The 18,459-nt window shown below is 54.6% G+C and overlaps 3 protein-coding genes across 8 annotated transcripts in view; 1 reads left to right on the top strand and 2 right to left on the bottom strand.

Moving 5' to 3' along the window:
• The window catches only part of TOP3A (DNA topoisomerase III alpha), a 29,040-nt gene extending 26,208 nt beyond the window's left edge, over window positions 1-2,832 (bottom strand). For 2 of the 4 annotated variants that reach the window (XM_019753735.3, XM_088801864.1), the window contains exon 1: window positions 2,414-2,832. In XM_019753735.3, coding sequence (XP_019609294.3) covers window positions 2,414-2,593 — 180 coding nt within the window. In that variant the 5' untranslated portion in view covers window positions 2,594-2,832. The remainder of the gene's footprint in view (window positions 1-2,413) is intronic. The other 2 variants (XM_074320606.2, XM_074320607.2) reach the window with 2 other exon arrangements.
• A 215-nt stretch (window positions 2,833-3,047) lies between these two features.
• SMCR8 (SMCR8-C9orf72 complex subunit) lies at window positions 3,048-13,777 on the top strand. Its single transcript, XM_019753736.3, has 2 exons — window positions 3,048-5,920; window positions 11,915-13,777. Exons 1-2 carry the CDS (start codon window positions 3,561-3,563, stop codon window positions 12,366-12,368), a joined length of 2,814 nt encoding a protein of 937 aa, XP_019609295.3. The 5' UTR covers window positions 3,048-3,560; the 3' UTR covers window positions 12,369-13,777.
• Window positions 13,778-17,127: 3,350 nt separating this feature from the next.
• The window catches only part of SHMT1 (serine hydroxymethyltransferase 1), a 29,306-nt gene continuing 27,974 nt past the window's right edge, over window positions 17,128-18,459 (bottom strand). For all 3 annotated transcript variants that reach the window (XM_019753767.3, XM_019753768.3, XM_074320601.2), the window contains exon 12: window positions 17,128-18,223. In XM_019753767.3, coding sequence (XP_019609326.1) covers window positions 18,051-18,223 — 173 coding nt within the window. In that variant the 3' untranslated portion in view covers window positions 17,128-18,050. The remainder of the gene's footprint in view (window positions 18,224-18,459) is intronic.

The following is an 18,459-nucleotide window of genomic DNA, read 5'->3' as shown; positions in this document are numbered from 1 at the left end:
AAGTTCCTCAAAAAGTTAAACATAGAGTTTACGATGACCCAGCAATTCCACTCCTAGGAATTTACCCCAAAGAACCGAAAACAGGTAATTCAAACAAAAATTTGAAAATGAATGTTTATAGTAACTCTATTCACAATAGCCAAAGCTGGAACAAACTCAAATGTCCACCAACTAATGAATGAATAAATGAAATGTGATGTATCTACACAATGAAATATTATTCTGCCATTAAAAAGGAAAAGGTACAACATGGATGGATTTCAAAAACATCATGCTAAATGAAAGAAGTCTTACACAAAAGGCCACAGATATGATTCTTTTTATATGAAACATCCAGAATGAGCAAATTCTTGGGGGACAGAAAGCCAATTAGTAGTTGCCAGGGGCTGGGGGAAGTGGGGAGTGGGGAGACACTGCTTAATGGTTATGGCACTTTCCTTTCGGTGTGATACAAATCTGGAACTAGAGAGAAGTGATGGTTGCACTACACTGTGCACATACTAAATGCTAGTGAATTGTATACATCAAAATAGTTTAAATGGTAAATTCTGTACTTTAACATTCGTGCATAAAATACATGGCTAACACCCTCATGATCTGCCTTCAACTGCCTCTTGCTTAACTCACTGGTTCCTCCATCTCACACTCCTAACTTCTCAGTTTTTCAACATGCTGAGCTGTTTCAAGCCAGTTTTTGTTTGTTTTTTATGAAAAGGTATCGCTTGCCCTTCCTCCCTTCCCGTGTGTATTTTATTTTTATTTTTCAGTTACTGTTGACATACAATATTGTATTAGTTTCAGGTACACACACGGTGACTATACATTTATACGACTTATGCAGTGATCACCCCGGTAAACCCAGTACCCATCTGACACCATACACAGCTATTATAATGCTACTGACTATATTCCCCATGCTATATTCTATGTACCCATGACTATTTTGTAACTACCAATTTGTACTTCTTAATCCCCTCCCCCCCTTCACCCATCCCCTACACCAATCTCACAACCATCAAAATGCTCTCTATTTATGAGCGTGTTTCTGTTTTGTTTGTTCATTTATCCTGCCCTCTAGAGCCTACATATAAGTGACTCACATGCATCTGTCTTTCTCTGTCTGACTTATTCCACTCAGCACAATACCGTCTAGGTCTATTCATGTTGTTGGAGATGGCAAGATTTCATTCTTTTTTATGGCTGAGGGGCTGTTCTTTATACATACTGTTTCCACTTCCTGCTAAAACTTTCAACACTCAGCTCCAACATTCTTCCAAAAAATATTTACTGAAAGTCTCCTGTATTCCAGACACTGTATTAGGCACTGGAATACAGCAATGAACAAAACAGAAATAGCCCCTTTCCTTTGGAGCTTAGAGTCCAAGGAGGGATGATGAGGGACATCAAATGAATAATTGCATAGTGCACTACTTACTTGTAGTTGGTAGGTGCCTTCCAAATAGAACAGGGTACCATGACAGCTTATCACAAAGTGTACCTGACCCAGTTGGGGGGAGGGCAATGTGAGGAAAAGGTTCCTTGAGGGAGAGATTTAAACAGAACCCTGAACGACACACAAGTTAGGTGTAGACGGGCCATTACCAAGAGCCCAGGGCCGTAGAAGTAGGCAAACCTTGAGGCTGGTCAGCAGGACTCTGCAGCATCCACACAACCTGGGCTCCTGCTCCACTAGCCACACGCTGGAAACAGGTCTAAGGACCCCGGGATTTGAAAGAAAAAGGAGCAGGGAACTTCCACTCCATGCTCTGAGACATGTGCTCCAGAAAACCATTTCAGGATCCATTTTTGTTGTTTCCGATTTTCCTGAACAGCTCTTAAGGCCTCTACGTGACCTCCTTTACAAAACCCCTTCTCACCTTCCCCTTCCTTTGTTCCCTCAGTGTGTCTAGAACACATCTTATCCCTTAGTTGCCTGCCCCTCAGAATTAGTTTTGTACGAGTAGGAATAAAGCTGACATCGCCTCTAATCCCCAAACACTTACACAGTGTTGCTGTCACCACAGTTGAAGGAGTTTGGTCAGCGGTTCCCAACTTAGCTGAGTTTTAGAATCACGAGGGAAGAATGTTCAAATACAGATTTCCCCCGTCTCATCCCAGGACCACAGAATAGCCAGGGCCCCAGGTGGTTCCGAAAATCAGACAAGTTTGGCAATCGCTGTTGAAGGCAAGAAGGACCCAAGGTTTTCAAGTAAATGAGCAAAACGTCTTAACTACATTTTAAAATGCCCGTCAGTCCGAAGGGAAGACAGGAGGCTCCTGCAATGGTCCGCACGAGACGCTAAAGACCCAGAAGCGGGAGAAGCCACCCTCATCTCTGTTCCCGGGGCCCACCGGTCTGCTCCGCTCCGTGGACTCCACAGCCAAGCACAGCTGAGCGGACGCGCTTCCTTACCCGCCTCATGCGACCGTTGGAAAGCAGGTCGGCGATGCCCTTGGCCGCGTCGTTTTTCTCCGCCACACAAAGCACTTTCCGCACGCCTCGGAAGGCCACCTCCATGGCGGACGGGGGCAGGGTCTGGCCTCCGGGCCGATGCAGCCACCGGACTGCGTAGCGGGCGACCGGGAAGATCATCCCTAGGCCCGGCGCCCGCAGCTGCTCCCCGGGTGCCCGCACATGCTGGGGAAGCCAGGCGTGAGGGCCACCTGACGCCTACCCTAAGGGAACTAGAGCCTCTGGGAGCCGCCAGCGCCGCTGCCCGGCTCCTGGTCACCACCCAACAGCCCACCGGGCTTCGGAGGTGCAGCCTTCTCACCACCGCCGCCTCTGCGCGGAATCCCGCACCTCGGCGGCCAGCTTCCGCCCGCCTTCTCCCACCACTTCCGCCAGGAGCGAGTCCACGGGGCCGCGAACTACAACTCCCACACTGCCCCGCGCTTCCGGACCACTCGTCCCATCGCGTTTCCGCTCCTTCGCCTCACTTCCTCGCCTTGATCGATTCGTCCTTGGGATAAGCCGCTCTACAGTCCAGTCCAAGCCTCTCACCTGCTGGGAAGTGTACGCAGACGCTTCCGGGTTACGTGGCGTCGACACCACGAGTCATGTGACACCAAGATGGCGGCGCCGCGGTAGCTGGTTCTGGCTTGTGGCGTCCGAGGAGCCGCGACGGTTTCTGCTCTCGGGTCGTGGGGGCCGCAGCGCTTGGCTGGTCCCTGCAGCGGCCCGTAGCCCCGCGTTAGGCGTCTGTCCAGGGTCGGGGCTGTTGCTGTCACGGTGGGTTCGGGGGAGTCCCGGTGATCTCGCTGCAGGTGTTCTGCGTCGGCCGCCAGAAGAGGAGGCGGAGGGGGGCACCCGGCCTCCCCGGTCGTCTGTACCTGCGGAGTTCCGGGGCCTCCGCGCCCTGCAGGAGCTGCACCTGTGAGGGCTGCGGGAGTCCAGTCCTCGGAAGTGTGAGGGGCAGCCTGCGACCCCCGAGGGCGGGCGCAAAGAAGACCGCAGGGACTTGGCTTCCTCTTCCAGGGCCTGCTTCCTCTTCGCCGCGTCCATTACCCCGGCATTCTTCCCGGCTTCCTTTCAATGTTGTCTCAGTATATCTGGAAATATGATCAGCGCCCCTGACGTGGTGGCCTTCACCAAAGAGGACGAGTACGAGGAGGAGCCCTACCATGAGCCGGCCCTGCCCGAGGAGTACTCGGTGCCGCTCTTCCCCTTCGCCAGCCAAGGAGCTAACCCATGGTCCAAACTGTCCGGAGCCAAGTTCTCTCGGGACTTCATCCTTATTTCCGAGTTTTCGGAGCAGGTGGGACCCCAGCCCTTGCTGACCATCCCCAATGACACCAAAGTTTTCGGTACCTTTGATCTTAATTACTTCTCCTTGCGGATCATGTCTGTGGATTACCAGGCTTCCTTTGTGGGCCATCCGCCTGGTTCTGCCTACCCCAAGCTGAACTTCGTGGAGGACTCCAAGGTCGTTCTGGGAGACTCCAAGGAGGGAGCCTTTGCGTACGTGCACCACCTTACCCTGTATGACCTGGAGGCCCGTGGCTTCGTGAGGCCCTTTTGCATGGCTTATATCTCCGCAGACCAGCACAAAATCATGCAGCAGTTTCAGGAGCTTTCAGCTGAATTTTCCAAAGCTTCTGAGTGCTTGAAGACAGGCAACAGGAAGTCGTTTGCTGGGGAACTTGAAAAAAAACTAAAAGACTTGGATTACACCAGGACAGTGCTGCATACTGAGACGGAGATCCAGAAGAAAGCCAACGACAAAGGTTTTTACTCATCTCAGGCAATTGAGAAAGCCAATGAGCTGGCTAGTGTAGAGAAATCCATCATTGAACACCAAGACCTGCTGAAGCAGATCCGCTCATACCCTCATCGGAAGTTGAAGGGGTCTGATTTGTGTTCTGGGGAGCTGGAGCATACCCAGGGTCAGCCTGCCCAGGCAGCCACTACCTCTAATCCTGATGAGTGTGCTGACACAGACCTATACACCTGCAGACCCGCCTACACCCCAAAACTCATCAAAGCCAAGTCCGCCAAGTGTTTTGACAAGAAGTTGAAGACCTTGGAAGAGCTCTGTGACACTGAGTATTTCACCCAGACCCTGGCTCAGCTCAGCCACATAGAGCACACGTTCAGAGGAGACCTGTGCTATCTCCTGACCAGCCAGATTGACAAAGCACTACTAAAGCAACAGCACATAACAAATTTCCTCTTTGAAGACTTTGCGGAGGTCGATGAGAGGGTGGTAGAGAAACAGGCAAGCTCACCCCCTCAGCCCAGTCAAGACAGGCCACCTTCCAGGTCCCTAGGAGAATGTCCCATTCCTCAAGTGTTGATTAGCGCTGGCTCCTACAAGTCCAGTGTGGAGTCTGTGCTCATCAAGATGGAGCAGGAACTTGGCGAGGAGGAGTACAGGGAAGTGGAGGGGACAGGCCTGAGCAGCTTTGACCCCCAGGAGAACTTGGACTACCTGGATATGGACATGAAAGGGAGCGTCAGCAGTGGGGAAAGCATCGAGGTTCTAGGCACGGAGAAGCCCACCTGTGTGCTGGCCACATCTGACAGCCAGGCCAGCCTCACGGTGTCACTGAGCCCCCGGGTGGTCCGGAGCAAAGCGGTCAGCCACAGGACAGTCAGTGAGGACAGCATCGAGGTCCTCAGCACCTGCCCTTCCGAGGCCCTCATCCCTGAGGACTTCAAGGCCAGCTACCCAAGTGCCATTAACGAAGAAGAGTCATATGCAGATGACAGTGAGGGAGCCATCCACTTCCAGGTAGGCGTCAGCCTGCCGGAGCTGGGGGAAGCCGAGGAAGGGAGCCTAGACAACGCCACCTCACAGACAGACTCCTGCTGCATTGGGAAGGAGAGCGACAGTCTGCAGGGGCCGCTCTCCACTCCAGTCCCCACACGCTCTGACAAGAACGGAGTAGTGAGCACCCCCCCACAGCGCTACAGGCAGAAGGACCAGGGCTTCCACGCGGACTTCACGGTGGAAAACGCCAGCCCTTCTTCCCGAGACAACAGTTCTGAAGGCTGCCCTGCCTATGAGCTGGACCCGAGTCACCTGCTGGCTAGCCGGGACGTCAGTAAGACCAGCCTGGACAACTACTCAGACACCACCAGCTACGTGAGCAGTGTAGCCTCCAGCAGCTGGGACAGGACTCCCTCCTCTGCTCATCCTGCCGGCCCCTCTTCTGAGAGGCATAAAAAGAGGGCTGGCCAGAATGCCTTAAAATTCATCCGTCAGTATCCCTTTGCCCACCCAGCCATCTACTCCCTGCTCAGCGGAAGGACACTCGTGGTCCTGGGCGAGGACGAGGCCATAGTCAGGAAGCTTGTGACGGCGTTGTCCATCTTCATCCCCAACTACAGCCGCTATGCCAAACCCGTGAAGCACTGGGTCTCCTCCCCTTTGCACATTATGGATTTTCAGAAGTGGAAGCTTATTGGCCTGCAGAGGTAATTGGTTGTGGATGGGTAAGGGCCCTGTCCAGTTAGAAATGAGGCTTCAAATGTACACCCCCCAGTTAAGGTTAACAAGTTGGTGTGGTGGACCCCGAATCAGGAGCTCTAGCTTCCAGACGGCACCAACTCATTGTTACTTTGGGCAACTCGTTCCCTTTCCTGGCCTCTGTTCCTTGTCTGTCACGTGAGGGCGTCGTAGTTCCTAAGTGGTTGCCAAGCCTGCTCTGCTCCCTGCTGTGTCAGAATTATTAGAGAATTGTAAAAATCACGATTCCTGGGCCCCACCTGCAGCGATTCTGATTCAGTTGGTCTTGGGTGAGACATGGGCTTTCTGTGATGTGCAGCAAGGTTTGGGAAAGAGTGGACTTTGAGATCTCGGGTCCTTGCTGAGTCTCAAAGGAGCGCTATGGTGTAAGTGACCCAGGAGAGATCTGCTTCCGAGAAAGGACGGGGCTAGTAATAGCAGAGGGCAGCCATCACCAGTGAGGCACCTCGGCTCTGCGGCTTTCACTCCCTGTCCTGGTTGCCCTAGAAGGCTTTCTTCACAAGGAAATGGAAAAGCCAGTTCCTTCTCCCTCTCTGAGTGTTTTCTGCTTCATTTCCCATGTTACTCTCTTGTCCTTCGGTAGATTCTTTTTGTTTTCCCACACACTGCTTGACAAGTTGTCTGGCTCAGGCATGTGCACTGTGTTCAGTTTCCTCATTCCCTTCTCTGCACCCCACTTAGCTCGTGTGTAAGATGAAGTGTCGAGCGAGGTGAGCCTGGAGTCCCTGCTGACACAGACAGTCTCTGCCTCCTGCACCGCAGAGGAAGGCAAAGGAATGTCTTCCACGCCTCAGTCAGCGCTGTTTCTCAGTTTCTGGCTTCCCCTTTTCACGGGTCTCTGGTATCAGTGAAGTCACCATCCGAGTTTCCTTGTGAGTCACCTGGATTCACTCTAACGCTTGCGGCATTAAGCTTTCCCCAGGGTCATGGGGGGTGGATTCAGTCAGGTGCCACTGCCGTCGTCAGACGCGGCCGTACTAGGTGCCACTTCAATGTCATGCTGAACTCACTTGTTGAGAGTCTACCCGAGGCCATGGTGGCGGGTGCTGGGGTACCAGCCAAGCCACTGCTCGGGAAGGATGTGTAGTTTAGGAAATGGGGCACACAGGTGACCGGAGCCTTGCCGTGAAGGGAGATGCGAGTTCTAACAGTTAGTGCGTTGTGTGTTCTAAGAAAACAACAGGAGTAATTTAGTGACAGGTGGGAGGGAGGGAGGGAGATTGAAGAAGGTCTGAGGTCTTTGGCTTTGGAAGATGGGGTTGCCCTTGTTGGGGTTAGAGGGACAACGTGGGGACTTGGTGTGACAGACTGAGACACCTGGACAAGCCCATGCCTCGGGCATCGTAGGAAACTGTCGAGTGCTTGTTTACAGATGCAGAGTCTGAGGCTCAGCAGGTTAGGTGACGGCACCGAGTGGCCTTGCAGCTTTGTCCTTCCTCCCAGGGTCCTGACCCTCTGCTGACGCCACCTCTGTGTGCTTGGGTTTAACCATTCTGTCCCGGGAAGGGAAGGGTTTTTCAGGGATTATGTTTTGTTACCGTTCTTGGTGGAATGATAGGTTGGTGTCCCTTTTTCTCTCTCTCTGTCCCTCTCTCCCTCCTTCCTCCCCCTCCCCCTCCCCCTCTGCCTCCCTCTTCCTCTCCCCCCACCTCCAACTCAATCCTCTCACCCCAATCCTTGACCTTTGACTTTTCCTCAAAAGAGAATGTAAAACGCACATCAATCTGTGGACATTATCTGCTTATCGAGGACCAGGTTCAGTGCGGTCCTGCCCTTTCCAGAGGCTTTCCCTGAACGTCCCTCCTTAGATTGTGCCGAATGGCAAAAGGTTGATCTCTCACGCCAGCTGCACTCTACCAGGTACCTGACTGGAGGCGGTGTGGAGAAGGGTTCTGAGGCCTCGGTTGGCTGCACGGAAATCCCGCTGTGATTACCTAATGACGTGCCCAAGGGTGCAGGAGAGGGCAGTGGGCAGGTTGGCCGTGTTGGCAGCCAGGAGGGCAAGAGGGCATGTGAGCTGGTGGGCACCTGGGCGAGGCTTTGTTCCCTCCTGAGAAAATGAGGGTTGGCTCACCGAATGATCATTTGCCAAATATTTATTGAGGGCTGTGTGCCAGCCACTGTGCCAGTGCCAGCATTATCAGCTGAGTCAGCAGCCATGGTGCGTGCCATGACAGGGCAGCCCTCACTCCAGCCCCAGCCGTCCCCACTGTGAGCCTGACCTCTCGGAGGCTGTTTCCATCCGCAGAGGGAGCGACAAGACCTGCCCCTGGAGAGCAGTGGTCGGAGGGCCCTGCCGCGCCCCGCGCAGCGAGCTGGGGGAGCGAGGAGGGCGGCGCAGGGTTAAGGGAGACAGTTGCCATGAGTAGAGTGCAAGCGGGGCCAAGGGACCCAAGCCTCAAGGACTGAGCCCCGAATCGGGCCAACACGTAGCTTTTATTGATTAACAAATGAGGAAGTGAAGCTTGTTAATCTCAAGATCTGTGAATTTCATACATTATACCAGGAAACTGATTCAACCCAATCACCCTGCAGGCAGCCGGAACCGAAAGTCCCGTGATGTCTTAGTAATTGCTGTATGTACCTCCCCAAGGACAAAACCTTTATGCTGAAACTTACTGATATGAATAGATGGAGAATTGATGTTATCACATCATTGAAACTCTTCCCAAGCAGGTTGTGGGAAGGAATGCAGCCACAGAGGCAGAAGCTCTCCTTAGCCGGGGGAAGGTGGGGGTCTATGCCCACCTCTATCAACCCCGTGAATTCTCCAGATGGCCCCTGTGCGACTGTGCCTGTCTTAGGTTGTTCCTCCCTTGAAGAATCTTACCCGTCATTGACTAACCAGCCATCCTTTGGGGCCAAACAGGGAGACATAAGGTGTGAGCACAGAGGTGAAGCAAAGTCCCTGAAAGGATCCGTCTCACAGACTCTTTTGTTTAGGGGCAGGTACGAGGGGACAGACGGGTAGGCTGCTGCGTGACAGCAGGGCCCATCATGTCTGATCCCCGAGTATTCTGCGAGGAGGGCAGGCCTGGGTGGCGGGGGCTGGTGCACCTTCCCCGCTGGACTTGGAGCCTGGAAGCAGCCCTCCACAAACGCGAGACCTGTCAGAAGTGATCACTGAGGTCTTTCCAGGAGTCCCAAGTGGGAAGTGAGTGGTTACTTCTCTCTCAGAGCTCTTCTGCTCAGACCTCCTGTGTACACGTGCTGGGAGTTGGGACCGCTGCGTCCAGGGGTCCCGTTCAGGCATGAGGAATGGTAGGTTCCAGGGGGTGGGAGGCCTTGTTCCCCTGGGGACCTGTCAGTGAAGGGTCAGCTGAGGGGCTAGAATCCTGGGGGGTGAATGGTAGACAGGACGTGACAGGGTCACAAGGTGGAAACCTGTGGCACGTAGTCTGTGGCTGTTAGAGGGAGGCAGTGGGTTTTCTGAGTTCAAGTGCTGTGCTAGCTCTGCGAGCTGTGAATTTGGACCAGTCATCGCATTCGTTCACTCAGCAAAGCTCGTCGGCCCATCTGTGAGGGGCTTGTAGTAGCAGCCCCATGCGGGTCTGGATGTGTGGCCAGCTCCAGTGCCATTCCTGGCCCTCGGAAGTGCCCGGAGTTGTGGACGGACGGTGAGTCAGCCCCACAGCCAGACCCAGCACTGAAACAGGGAGGCAGAGAATCAGCATTAAAGAGAATGCGCAGAAAAGGGACCTTTGTGTGGTCATGAACGTCCCGTTCGTTGGGGTGCTCAGCAATGGAGGGGCTGGTCTCGTGTGCTAGGTTAATGTGGAATCAGAGGATTGTGACTCAGGAGGGTCGCGTCCCCTTCAGGGGCTTTGACTCCAGCTAAAACCAGCTCAGGTGATGAACTGCTTTTACGGGCTCCCACCCAGAACTGCCAGTCTCGTTGGCCCCTGATTTTTTATTTTTTCACTAAAGTAGGCCCTCTGCCACAAAGTGGGTACAAGAGATGGATAAACAATCAAGTCAGTCTCCCATTATTTTAAGTCAAAACCAGAGATTATCTTATAAATTACTAAGCAACAGTAACAAGCCCTGGACTGTTAGAAAAACAGCTCAGTTCTGGTGGGAAACGTGTTAGAGGCCCTGGGTTGAGTCCTGACTCAGCCACCTTCTAGCTGGGTGACCCTGGACAAGCCGCAGCCCCTGTCTGGGCCTCAGTGTTCTCTGTGCAGAGGCTGCCGCCCTGGCTCTGGGATGGGCTGAAAGGAATCTAAACGGGTGTGGGAGGTGAAGGACGAGGCCCACAGACGCCCCAGACCTGCTGTGCAGCCGAGGGACAGGCCTGCGGCTTGCCTCTTCCTTCCCGTGTTATCTGGCCTCCTGATGAGGCGCTTTGAGGGAAACAAATGGAGGAAGAGGTAGAAGATGCGACATCGCAGAGAACATGTGCTGCCACAGGTAGGAGAGGGTGGGGGTGTCAGAGCAGCCCCGACGAGGCTGTGCCTGCGGCCAGTGTGTTCCGGCGGACAGGTGGCTGGGATGGAGGGGCAGGGAGATAAGGTGGGGCTTGGCTGTGCTGCTGCAGCAGTGCCTCGGTGAGCTGGGAGGTCAGGGTGCCTCAGGAGTGGACCTCGCGTACTGGGAATGTGGGGGGAAAGGCCTGCCTCCCCGAGAAGCCAGTGAGCTGCTCACCTGACTTCCCGTCCCCATGGGATGCGGGCCACAGCCCGCTGCTCTCCTTACGGTTCCCAGAACGTGTGGCTCTGCTTTCCCATCTCGCCACCCTTGGTCTGGCTGCGGTCTGGGTGCCTTCTACATTCGCATGGCCCACCTTTCTTTCACGGCCCAGCTCCTCCGGGGCCACTGCTCAGGGACCTTCCAGCCCCAGGCCTCCTGTGGACAGACTGCACCCCCTTCACTTGGTACAGTTGAGTGAGTGTGTTTTCTCCCCAGCACAGCAGGCTCGTCCTTCATTGCCTGCTCAGCCCACGAGTCACTGCCTTGAATATAGTAGATGCTCAGTAAATGATTGTTAACTACATAAGATAACCCTCGGGAAGGAAAAAATAGGAGATTACCTTGGTCCCAAGCGACTGTTAGTCCTTTTTACACACCACCTTGGGTCGAACACAAGCCATCAGTCCCAGAGGTGTGTCAGTCTGTGAGATCTCTGGTCGGCCAGCCATTTACCGGGCTGCAGGGTTGTCCCAGGCCCTCTGGGAAAACTGATGCCGAGGGGGGTTTTGAGAAGCTGCTTACCAGGACCGACCGCCGACCTCCTTCCCTCGCTGAGCGAACCCTGCTGCCAGCCTCCGATGTGCCAGGCACAGCCCTGGGCAGCAGGGGTAGGGGGCCAAACTAGGGCCAGGCCTGGGTCTGCAGCAACTCGTCCAGTGAGCAAGACAGGACCGACAGCTGTCGCCACACTGCCTAGTGCCAGGCCAGGCTGGTGGTGCTGAGGGCCAGGCACTCAGGTCTCCTAAGCACAGCTCATTTCGTCTCCACAATGACTCATGAGGTAGAACTAGTAGGTCTGTCTTACAGATGAGGTTCAGAAAGGTTAAGGAACTTGACCAAGGTCACACAGCAAGAAAGCAAAAGAGGGGATCAGGGGAGGTTGGAGAAGGTTTCAACTGGCATAAGCTGAGTATCAAAGGGAGTGGAGGGTATCCCAGGGAGAGCAGGTAGGCCCCTGAGTTTGAGGCCCCACCGAAAGCTTGGCGTGGCTACAAGGGAGAGTCACTGGGGAAGTGACAGATGAGGCCTTAGAGGCCAGCAGGAAGCAGGTGTGCAGGGCCTTGTGGGCCATGCCAAGGCACGTGAACTTGGTCCTGAGGGTGGTAAGGAGCCCTTTGAAGATCATGATGATCAGATTTGCCTTCCAGAAAGCCAGTGAGTGTCGGCGGGTGGGCACTGGCCAGAGACAGGAGGCCACACTCCCACCCGGTGTCCGCTTCACCTTCCTGCTGACCTCGGCCTGTGTGTTTCAGGTTGGCATCCCCTGCCAGTGCTGGCACTCTCCACGCGCTGAGCCGCTACAGCCGCTACGCGAGCGTCCTGGACCTGGACAACAAAACCCTGCGCTGCCCTCTGTACCGGGGCAGCCTTGTGCCTCGGCTGGCAGACCACCGTACGCAGATCAAGCGGGGCAGCACCTACTACCTGCACGTCCAGAGCATGCTCGCCCAGCTCTGCTCCAAGGCCTTCCTCTACACCTTCTGCCACCACCTGCACCTGCCAGCCCACGACAAGGACACACAGGAGCTGCTTGCCAGCCGGCAGGCGAGCTTCTTGAAGCTGAATCTTGGTCTCGTGAATGAAGACGTGAAGGTGGTCCAGTACCTGGCTGAGCTGCTGAAGCTGCACTATATGCAGGAGTCTCCTGGGACCAGCCACCCCATGCTCAGGTTTGACTATGTCCCCAGTTTTTTGTACAAAATCTGAGGTCAGTCCCAGCCACTGTGACTCAGCACGGGGAAGGGAAGGGTTGGCGTGACCAAGCTGCCCTCGGAGCTGTTGAGACTTGTGGTGTCGTAGGTGGGAAGGAAACCAGGGTGGCAGCTGGGGTTCTCAGGCGGCTCTAGGCAGCTTGCAAGTTGGAATTGGGCAGAGGGGGGCCTGGCTCTCTGAAGGCGTCTGGAAGGACAGTAACAGCTCCGTCTCCCTGGCGAGTGGCCCCAGGATTGGGAAGGGGTGCTTGGCTTCCTGAGGACTGGCAGCCAGAGCAGCAGAAAGCCTCAGTGGGGCGGGATGAGGGGCAGGAAGGCAAAGCCCTGATGGGAGGACCATGGGGGCCACCTGCAGCTGCGCTGGACACGGAGCGGCAAAAGCAAGTAAAGCAGCCACTACTGCACCGATTTGGTGGGAAATAGGACACCGGGACATCCATTGTCTCATTCAGGCTCCAGCTCAATGGCCTGCTATAGCGTGTCATCCCAGGGGAGGCCCCGACAAGTGAGGTGGAGGGGAGAAAGCTGTGTCCCCGCTGGGGCAGAAAACCACCCCGGTTCCAGTGCTGCAGCGAGCATGAGCGGCACCCATCCCCATGCTCACGCCCTCACCAGGCGCAGAAATGCCTGTGGGTGGGCCCTGGGGAATGGGCCCACAGGTCAGCAGGAGTCCCTGGTCGTGTCACTGAGACACGTGTCAGTGCGAACGCTCGCGGAGATGCTGGAAAACCCGGGAGCCAGGCAGGGCCACGGGGCCATGAGGCCACCACTGTGCGCGTGATGGAGAGCCGGCAGGCTCGGGCTGGCCCACCAGTTCTGCAGAGCGAGCGAGCACAGGCCTCTTCAGGAAGGTCTGCGGATGTGTGCTGGAACTTGGCAGAGGTCACACCCCGGTCCTCTCACCCAAAGCAAACCTTTGCAACTACTTCACTACCTCTCATGGGGTCTTGTGGGCACGGTGACAGCAGAGTTCTGTTCAGCTGGCTGGTCTGGGTGGGCAGCCCAGCTGGTGATAACTCATGGCAGGGATTTCCTCCAGGAAGAAGAAAGCTTTTCTTGTGTGACTGACTTCATGGATCTGCCCTGGGAGGCTGTGCAGGCCCAGAGTGTACTCGCCTCCCCGCAGCTCGCTCCCGCCTCCATGAAGCGCCCCCAAGTCCTCACCGCCACACAGCTCCTGCCCCCATGGACCCCCCAAGTATATTCACCTCAAGGCAGCTCAACTCCCACCCCCACTAGAGCCCCCCAAGTATCTCCCCACAGCTTCCTCCCTCCCCCCCATGGACCCCCCAAGTACTCACCTCCCTACAGCTCCCTCCCTCCCCCCTGGAGCCCCCCAACTACTCACCTCCCCACAGCTCCCTCCCTCCCCCCTGGAGCCCCCCAAGTACTCACCTCCCCACAGCTCCCTCCCTCCCCCCTGGAGCCCCCCAACTACTCACCTCCCCACAGCTCCCTCCCTCCCCCCTGGAGCCCCCCAAGTACTCACCTCCCCACAGCTTCCTCCCTCCCCCCCATGGACCCCCCAAGTACTCACTTCCCCCCCATGGAACCCCCCAACTACTCACCTCCCCACAGCTCACTCCGCCCCCATGGACCCCCCAAATAGGCCCCCCTCAGTGCAGCAGCTCACTTCTACTCTCATGAGCCCCCCGACCTTCTCAGGAGACGCTCCCTGGTTCAACCAACATGACCTCTCTGAAGCTTCTTAAACAAATGCCACTGGTATATAGATGGAGGGTTTCTTGCAATCTTGAAAATTTTATACTATTTTGAGCTGTTTTCCGACTAAGTAGGGAGAACTCTCGATATTTGCTTTTCATTTGTTCCCAGAAAATTGTGATAAAACACACCTGAGCGAGCCACTAGTGCTGAGCACGTGCGTGTCTCCAGGGCCCGTGTTGTATCGTTGGGGGACCGGTCCACCTGTCAGCTTTGTGGCACGTCATGGAGGTCCCAGAAGCAGAGCCCTCTGTGACTAAGGAGGGCTTGCATCACGTCGCTCCTGTGGTCCCTTCTTTGCCCAGGCCTCCGCACAAGGATACGGCCATTGGCTCGCACCCCCCAGCTTCTGGTCAGGGTCCCATTCCTGTCATGGCGGAAGTTTCCTCCAGGAAAGGCGAAAGCCTTCTGTGGCTGTCTTCGTGGATGTGTGATTTTGTTTCTGTGACCGAGAACCGTGTGTGGCAAGTGTACTGCTTACATCTCATCGTTGTTCTTTATACCTGTGCCTGTTGCATATGTTCACACACACACGTTTCCAAGAACATCTTGGCAGCTTTGAAATGGGGTGGGTGTGCCAGTGGGGAAAGCTGCATCGGAATCCTGTTCCTCTCAGCTCCCATCTGTCACCTTCTCCCCTCCCTCGTGTTCAGATGCCGCTTTGTTTTCTAACTGGATGACTAACTGCTGTGTATTGAGGCCTCCAGGGGCGTGAGTCTGGGGTCCCAACAACGAGGTGGAAAGGGATCATTGGCACGCCCATTGCTGTTTCGTTGCTGTGTTTCACACCACTGTGGACTCAGCGGTTTATACTGTTTTCACCCGGGAAACTGATACGGGCACGTCAGTCAGACTTGGTCTGTGGAGGCACAAGCCACACACTCCCACAGACGTCTGCCTCGGAGGGTGTTTGCTCAGAAGCTCAGCCTCCACGATGGTCCCGAAGGCAGGCCAGGCAGGTGTGAACAGAAGACGGCCCTGCAGCGCCCACCACAGAAAGAGCAAACGAAGCGGCTTCCTGGAGTTGTTTCTTCACGAAGAAGGCAAGTCCCCTCACTGACCAGTAGGTGAACGCCAGGATTTTAATTTGTGGTTAAAATCTAGCTTTTCAGTGCGGCCGTTTGAAAGGATTGCTTGATGCCAAGTGTTTCTTTTCAGCGGGATCTTAAAGTGGCACTTGGACTGAGCCAGCGTGGGGCGAGGCAGCTGAGACTGTGACGCTGCCCTGCCTCAGGCCCCTCCCCTTTGGAGGACTGGAACCTACTACAAGTCTCCGATGCATCTGTAAATCTTAGTGGTGGGGGGCCCTATGCAATGGGACTAATCTCTTCTAGAATTTTCATTTGAGGTTTTCCTCTAGTAATAGGTCAATATAAGTGTCAATAATAAAACATTGAAAAACTCTCCCCAGAAAGTAAAGGACATCAGAGCCCCTTATTCTCCAGTCCTGTCACTTTGAAGGACCAGGCACTGAACTTTGAGGTTTGTTTCGACTTCCAATTACATGCCTCCCCTCCCCCCTGCCCACCTTTCTAAAAGCAGCCCAGGCCAGCAGTTACGCAGCCGTGATTTCCAGAAGCTCCGTTGTAGAGATGAGCCGAAGTCGTGCGCAGCACCTGGCGCTTAGATGGCTCCAGCCTGGGCTGCTGCCTCGCACCTTCCTTTCCCCAGGGACCTTGCTCCTTTAGTGGGATCTTTGCGTTTTAGAAGTGACTTTTCCATAATCATCCGCAATGGCCGAAGTTACACATTGCCCGAGAATTTGGATATGAGCCATGATAGCTCACCTGTCATTTCCCATCTAGCTTTTAACTTCATTTCCGATCAGTTACTACATGCAAAGTAGAGTAGCCTCCAACCCCAATTCAGCAACATCCCATTTCAAAATCCAAGGAAGGCCACCCGCTCTACGCCAAAGGCCAGGGCTGCTGCAGTTCGGAGCCGTGGGTCTGGAGGCCTAGAACAGTCCTGAAGACCGAGCACGCACACTGACCACCTGCGTCTGCCAGTGCTGTGAGCCCCCGCCTCCCTGGGCCTGCTGTTGCCAGGCGGGTCAGCATCTCCTGCTGTTGCCGTGTCATCGTTGCACAGGTGGCAGCACTCAGCTGCTGGGGACCCATCAGGTGTGAGTGGCCTTCAGAGGCACTGAGCCCCCTAGCCAGCAATCCGATTTTACCTGCCATCTCCCTGGACAGCTCAGACGAAAGTGCCTTGGTTCGTGCTTTGAATCAAACCAGCCAGCTTTCTAGCTTTTGTCTAGTACTGTCATAGGGACTAGAGGTACCGTGTTAACAGACTGCAAAAAGGAAAAAGTATCAAATTTCTATTTCTGGCTGGAAAGTGAAACCAGTCTCGGCTGCTAAGGTCTGAGCATGCCAAGTTTTCCCGAGCCCTTACCCAGTCGGGCCCTACCTGTGAAGGCCTGGTCATGGCCATGGGAAGGAGGAAGCACCGTGCAGTGAACTAAGCTGCTGGCAGGGAGCCCTGGCTTCCTGGGACTGATGGTTCCACTCCAACATGGAGGCTACACCGAGGTCTCGGAGATGTCTGTTCCTGGCTGGGGAGGAGTCAAGCCCCAGAAGACTTGGCAGCATAAGAACTCCCAAATTGGGCAGAGATGTGGGGACTGGTGTGTCACCTACACCCCAGGGGACTGCAGCAGCCGTCCCCCGCACGCTGGAGTAAATGCCAACAACATGCCACACTCCAGACTGCAGGGGCACCTTCCAGGACCCAGGGCGCCCCTCCCGCCGACACTGGCTGTCTACACAGGTTGGGCCGAGAGCAGTGCCGCCCTTAGGGTTGCAGTGAAAAGCATAGTCTGTGAGGAAGTCATATTTATTATTTTTTGAAAAGTATTTTATTACTGCATGTTCCTCTGTCCGTGCGTGAATGTGACCCGACCGCTACGTGAGCTGCGGTCATCCTCCCTGGCGAGGGCAAGAGTACAACAGACGTGTGACAGCAGCTCGTAGTTAGGGCTGCACCAGAGTTCAACCAGAGTAAATGCCAAACAAATAGTATGAGAAATGTACTTTTTAAGAAACTAATTTATTTGCGTTATTTTTGAAATACAAAAATTGGTTGTATTTTTTAAAGCTATAATTCTTGTAGACATTCTGTGGTTAAAAATTTGATTGCTTATTACAAATGGTCATTTATGTTTTGCACTTCAGCTTTGTGAAAAATAAACTCCCTTTGGGAAGGTGACCTTTGGTTTCCTGATTGCAGGAGGGAGCTGGTTCTCACGCAGGGGAGAGGGGCCCCTGGCCTGATGCTGACACCAGGAGAGGACCAGGTACCCCAGGCGCTCCCGCCTGCCCAGGGGTGGCAGGTGAAGGAGACCATTTCCACAGCTGCTAACAGAAACCACATATTGGGGGGCACCTTGCATAGGTTTGTCTAACTTAGAATTCTGATTGAAAGCATACAGCAGAAACTTGAGAATTTCTCTCTTCAGCTGTAATGTCATAATTCCGGTCTCCTTTGACATCTTACCTGGTAACAAAATATTAAGAACGGGCAGCTTTTACAAGCTGCAAACTTGGGTGTTTTTTTATCTGCTGCATTGATTGGGGGAAGCCCAGTAACAGAAGGATGAGTAAACTTACTGGAATCTTTCTAATAGCTCTGCCCTATCCCCCATCTAAGTTAATTAAGGCTAAAGAGGTGTTTCATTTTTCCAGAGTAACTATATAGCTGTGTAGCAATTGAGATTCAGATTAAAACTCCTTAATAACTTGTCCCAGAATTACTAACAATGGGCCTTAAACAGATTTTGATTTGTGAAGAAGGTAACATGAGAAAAGTCCCCACAGCAAGCTCCGAGAGCACACAGGTGACCAGGTCCCCTATGGTGGTGCTTCTCCGTCCTCAGAAAGGCGAGGTCGTCGGGCAGGCACTCCTGGGCAGGCCCGACACTCTGGCACTGAGGCGCTGTGGCCTGGTGGCTCCTCTAGAAGTCGGGCAGGCCAGGCAGAGGGAAGAGAGCCGCGAAGCTCTCCACCTCCTCCCTGAGGGCCCTGATGGCGCTGCGGTGCTTCCCGTCCCCTGCCAGCTTCTCCTTGAACTCCTTCAGGGTGGCTCTGGCACCGACGTCGCTCTGGAGCTGCAGAGTCAGTTCTATCCCTGTGCAGCAGAGACAATGAGGCCGCTGGGCCAGCAAGACACACCCGAGGCCCAACTGCCCAGGCGCCCCAGCCACTGGGGGCGTGGCAGCCCTTGGGAGCGTGTTCACCCCGGAAATGATTCCTGTATGCACCCTTCCTTGAGCAGGACAAGTTTACAAACCTCAGACCAGGTGGTCTGCTAAATGACCGCTGTCTCATGTCCCCGGCACTCAGCCTTGACACAGAAATGTCCTT

Source organism: Rhinolophus sinicus, chromosome 12 (genome assembly GCF_057876585.1).
Source record: "Rhinolophus sinicus isolate RSI-liver-muscle chromosome 12, RSI-T2T, whole genome shotgun sequence".
NCBI classification, from domain to species: Eukaryota; Metazoa; Chordata; class Mammalia; order Chiroptera; family Rhinolophidae; genus Rhinolophus; species Rhinolophus sinicus.
The sequence above is the reverse complement of the archived record's forward strand: the minus strand, read 5'-3'. Positions and strand labels throughout refer to the sequence as shown.